The following is a 4,343-nucleotide window of genomic DNA, read 5'->3' as shown; positions in this document are numbered from 1 at the left end:
GCACAAGAGCCACCCTGTGAGCTCTCCCAGACCTAGTCCAGCTCTCTAACTACTGCGCTATCACTGACTCATACACACACCACACCAGTGTGTGTGTGTGTGTGTGTGTGTACGCTTGTACACACCAAGGGGGCCCTTTGAATACATTGCGAGTTGTGCACATCTCTGCATGCTTACTTGGAAGCAAGTGCCACCCCTGCAATGGGACTCCCTCCTGGGCAAGTTTGAGCAGCCATATAAGCATGTCTCTCTTCCATCATTTGTTCAGCCTAAGCTCAGTTTTGACCAACATGGTGTCCTCCAGCCACTTTGAACCAAAACTGCCCTCAGCCCTGGCCATGAAATTGCAAGAAAAGAATCTTGTGCTCAGGCCCTGCTTGTGGGTTTACCACATGCCTCTGTTTGGCCACTGTAAGAACATGATGTTGGACTTGATGAGCCATTGGCCTGACTCGGCAGGACTCTTCTCATGTTATGTCTTTGCTGTTTCACCCTGGATGAAAAGGGCGAGCGAGGGAAAGCCAAGTTTGTACACATGGTTAACTGTGCAAACCCAGTTCCTAAATGCTAGTGAAATGACACTTAACGGTCCTTGAAGTTCTGAGTTAGTCACCCAACAAGGACAAACTGTTTTACTACTGCTAGGTTACACAGCACAGAGTGAAACATTTGATTTCATTAAACAATTTCAGTGCATTCTTCTTAAGGCTTTTGCAACTGGGGAAAAATGCAAATTTTATTAGAGCAAAGACCGTATTACAATTGCTCCTATTATAAGGACTATATACAGGGGAAATTTATTTCTGGGATGAGGGAGCATGTGTGCCGCCCCCGACATACGGCTGAACTACAGTTCCCATCAGCCACTGGCGCAGCATGGTCAACAGCCAGGGATGATGGGAACTGGAGTCCACTTGCCACCAACCTCTGCTTTATTATAGATGCTTTGGAGTGCAGTCGATGTCTTAACAGGAGGTCCAAGGATGCCTTGAAATGTCCACAAGCATTACTCTTTGGAATCTGTAGAGTTCAATCCTTCCTTTGCTTTGCAAGAGCGACAGGAATCAACTTTGTCAACATCTGGGCTGCTGCCTTGCAGATTCCCTCCAACCTGTGAGCTGGTGAATTGCCTAAACCATCCTGGTAGCTTCCACAGTCTTGGCACAACGAAAGTGATAGCGGCAAGAACCAGGACTCCTAAAGGGATCACTGTTTCAAAAGCTCGTTTCACGACTTTTGTGCTCCAGTTCTGCCTTGGAGACCCACCATCAATGCTTCCCCCGGGCCCCCAAAACTTGCAGTTCGGAGGGGCCCAGCCGTTGTTGCAGTGGCAGTTATTGCGGTTGTTACAAACACCTCTGTCACTGCACTGTTTATTGGGATCACACACTGCCTTCTTCCTGAAAATGCACGTCTGGTTCTTGCAGAGTTTCCCAGGGCCACATGGAGTGCCGTCAGGCACCATTCCGAGATCCACAAAATCTGTCTCGCCATCGTAGGCCACGCTCCAGCAGCCAGCACCAGCGCCTGACAACTCAGTGGGAGTCACGGTATAGTGTGGTATTGAAGGTACGTCTCTGACGTTGCTACACTGAATTCTCCCGCACTTTACGTCTTGAGGCTGGCATTTCACAAAAGTACTTTTTGTCCAATCCCTGCCACAGTTGCCATACTTATCCCCCACAGTATTCCGAGACTGAAAGCAGGATGCTGGAGCCGCTCTGGCTTCATAGCCAAAGATCCTGGCGCACAGGTAGTTGTGAGTCCAACACTGCTTGGCATAACAATGGGAATCGTGTTTGCTGCACGGCGTCCCGTCTTGCATGTACACATCATTGGGGCACCACTCAGATGTCCCACTACAGTACTCGGGAAGGTCACACTCATTGATCTGAATTCGACAAAGGTCTCCACTTGGACGGAAGTGACAGTTTTTACAACATGGCCCAGAAGAGCATTGTGCACGTGGCTTCAAGGTGCAGTCATCGTTGCAGCAAAGATTCTGCCTGCACCTCTGCATGCCGCCGCAGTCACATTCTTCTCCCTTATCCAACACTTCATTGCCACAATGCTTGATAGGTGGTATTTTTTGGGGCCTGTTGGCCAGGCAGTCCAGGTTCCCTGCCAGGACAAGTTCTGCATGAGTGTGAATGCTGCAGTTGCTGAACTTGTTCGTGTCTGCCTGGTACGAATGCATGACACAGGTTTTGTATCCTCCACAAACACAGTTGGATTCGTCGTGTTCAAGCCCCATGTGATGACCCAACTCATGGGACATGGCCCTTGAAAAGAGAATTGGGTTCTTCTGCAAGTAGCTCAAAACCCCTGCAGAATAGCTTGGCCTGCAGATGGCATTACCGTATGACTTCCCGAGGGTGTGCTTGAACTCCTGGTGAGTGAGCAACAGGGCTGTGTCGTGCTTCATCCGCTTCGCAAGAACGTTCACTCTCCAGCTGTTGAAATTATTCAGAAGCAACCCAACGTCATTTGTAACCTTGAAAGGGTTGCCTGTGTTCCAGATCTCCAGTCCAATCAGGACAATACTTGTGTGCAGCACCCGGAAGTGCACACCCATTAAGTTAACTATGTCCAAAATGAGGTATGCCATCCTGGTTTCATTGGCACCTTCAAACTGAAACAGCTTCTCGTCCACAACAATGTACAGCTCAATGTATTTTGGGTGCCTTGGGTCACGCCGGGTCCCCCTTTCCGCCCTCAGTTCTTCTGCCTGACGCTTTGCAGCTGGAGCTCTCATTCCACACATACAAGGCTTTGGTTCATTGATCAGGTAGAGAAGGTGCTGAAAAGCTGAAGAATCATGGAAAGGCTCTATGCCATAATTTCTGTCTCCGATACTTAGGAATCCTGTCAAGCCAGAACAGGTCTTCAGAACCACAAGCGAATTGGCTACGCCATCCACATGCCCTTCGTGGTAGCATTCAACAGGGATGTAGGGATGACTTTCGATCCGCCTGCCCTGGGAACTGTATGTGAAGAGTGGGAGGTTTTTGACCAGGAAGTCATCCTTCCTGGGCTTCAACTGAATGACGTAGTCCTTTCCTGATACATTGAGGATATAGGAAAGGTCATCCTTCTTGGCTTTCCCTCCAAAAAGCACCAACTGCCTTGGCGTGATCACTTCATACCACGTATACTCAGGAGCAGGAAATGAGCTGGTGGGAAGGAGGAACCCCAGCAAAATAACAGGATTCGTCAACTGCAGAACCAACCATTTGTGGAGGCCACCGCTGCCACGTGCCATGATTTGCTTCCACTATTCACTATCCTTAAACAGCCTAGAGTAGAGAGGAGACAGACTGGGCTTTCTGACTTAACATCCCCACCAATCATTAATTCTCAGGAGGCTTTTTTAGACTTGTCAGCGTGCTCAAGAAAACACAAGGCAATTCCTGCCACTGCCACCATCTCTCTTGACAGTCGTCAACATCATTTGGTTGTGAGAGAGTTTAAAAAGGTGAAGCGCCTACTGCTGTCTGGCATATGCAAATGGAGTTAGGGTAACCAAAACACTGGCCGTCCTTAAACCTTTGACTCTAAAGGCCTCCATAACTTTAGGGCCTAGGCGCCACAAGTTTCTCTTCTCAGAAGCTGTTGTGGTCACCTTTCCGGGTGATAAGAAGGACCAAAAGGAGGAAGGGTGGACACCAGAGAGAGGAAGATACCCCAATAATTATATTCCTCTAGTCCCAGGAATTCTCATTTAATCTTCTAAAGTGTATTTCCAGAGACTTCTAGATGACAAATGAGACGACAAAGAGGGAGGAGGAACCACCATACCGGTTCAAATGTCCTCTCCTCTGGTGGGAAATTCCATGACCAGGCTAACAGTTTCTCATGCTTTTTTGAATGTGGACATTCCATCGGCTGAGGCAGGTGGGCATTGGAAGAGCACGGAACACGGGAGAGAGCAGCTGTTTGCTATTCTCGATGTGGATCAGGACCCACTTATTGCTGGAATCCTGGCCAAGAGGGCTAACCTAGGCCACATTCACACTGTGGGTTTAAAGGGGATTTGTGAAGGAAGAGTATACATGAGTTGCCAACTGTGACAGGGGGAAAGGTCAGGTGGGCTAAAGCTCAGAATGATCTCAGGCTTGCAAGAGAGGTGAAATAATAAAGCCACTTCCGAACTGAAGAGGAGGTGGGGTTGTGGGCCCACGGCCTCCCCACCCACAGCCCCCACAAGAATGAGGGAATGCTTGGGCGTGTCATCTCCCTGCCTAGCCAATCAGCTGGTCGGGGGGGGGGGTGTGTGGCCTGGGCTATTTATGCCCGGAGTGCCTGAGGACCGCCCTCTCTTCGCCTCTCTAGCTGATAGCCGA

At 49.4% G+C, this 4,343-nt stretch overlaps 1 protein-coding gene across 1 annotated transcript; it reads right to left on the bottom strand.

Moving 5' to 3' along the window:
- Positions 1–735: 735 nt before the first annotated feature.
- On the bottom strand, positions 736–3,262 carry LOC114589506 (disintegrin and metalloproteinase domain-containing protein 21-like). Its single transcript, XM_028715886.2, has one exon. It carries the CDS (start codon positions 3,260–3,262, stop codon positions 1,007–1,009), a length of 2,256 nt encoding a protein of 751 aa, XP_028571719.2. The 3' UTR covers positions 736–1,006.
- Between the last annotated feature and the right edge of the window lie 1,081 nt (positions 3,263–4,343).

The sequence above is a fragment of the Podarcis muralis genome, chromosome Z (genome assembly GCF_964188315.1).
Source record: "Podarcis muralis chromosome Z, rPodMur119.hap1.1, whole genome shotgun sequence".
Lineage (NCBI taxonomy): Eukaryota > Metazoa > Chordata > Lepidosauria > Squamata > Lacertidae > Podarcis > Podarcis muralis.
This window is presented reverse-complemented; position numbering and strand designations above follow the sequence as displayed.

Bases quoted from the DNA above. Each gene is read 5' to 3' on its own strand.
- LOC114589506 (XM_028715886.2), bottom strand. From the start codon at position 3,262: ATGGCACGTGGCAGCGGTGGCCTCCACAAATGGTTGGTTCTGCAGTTG.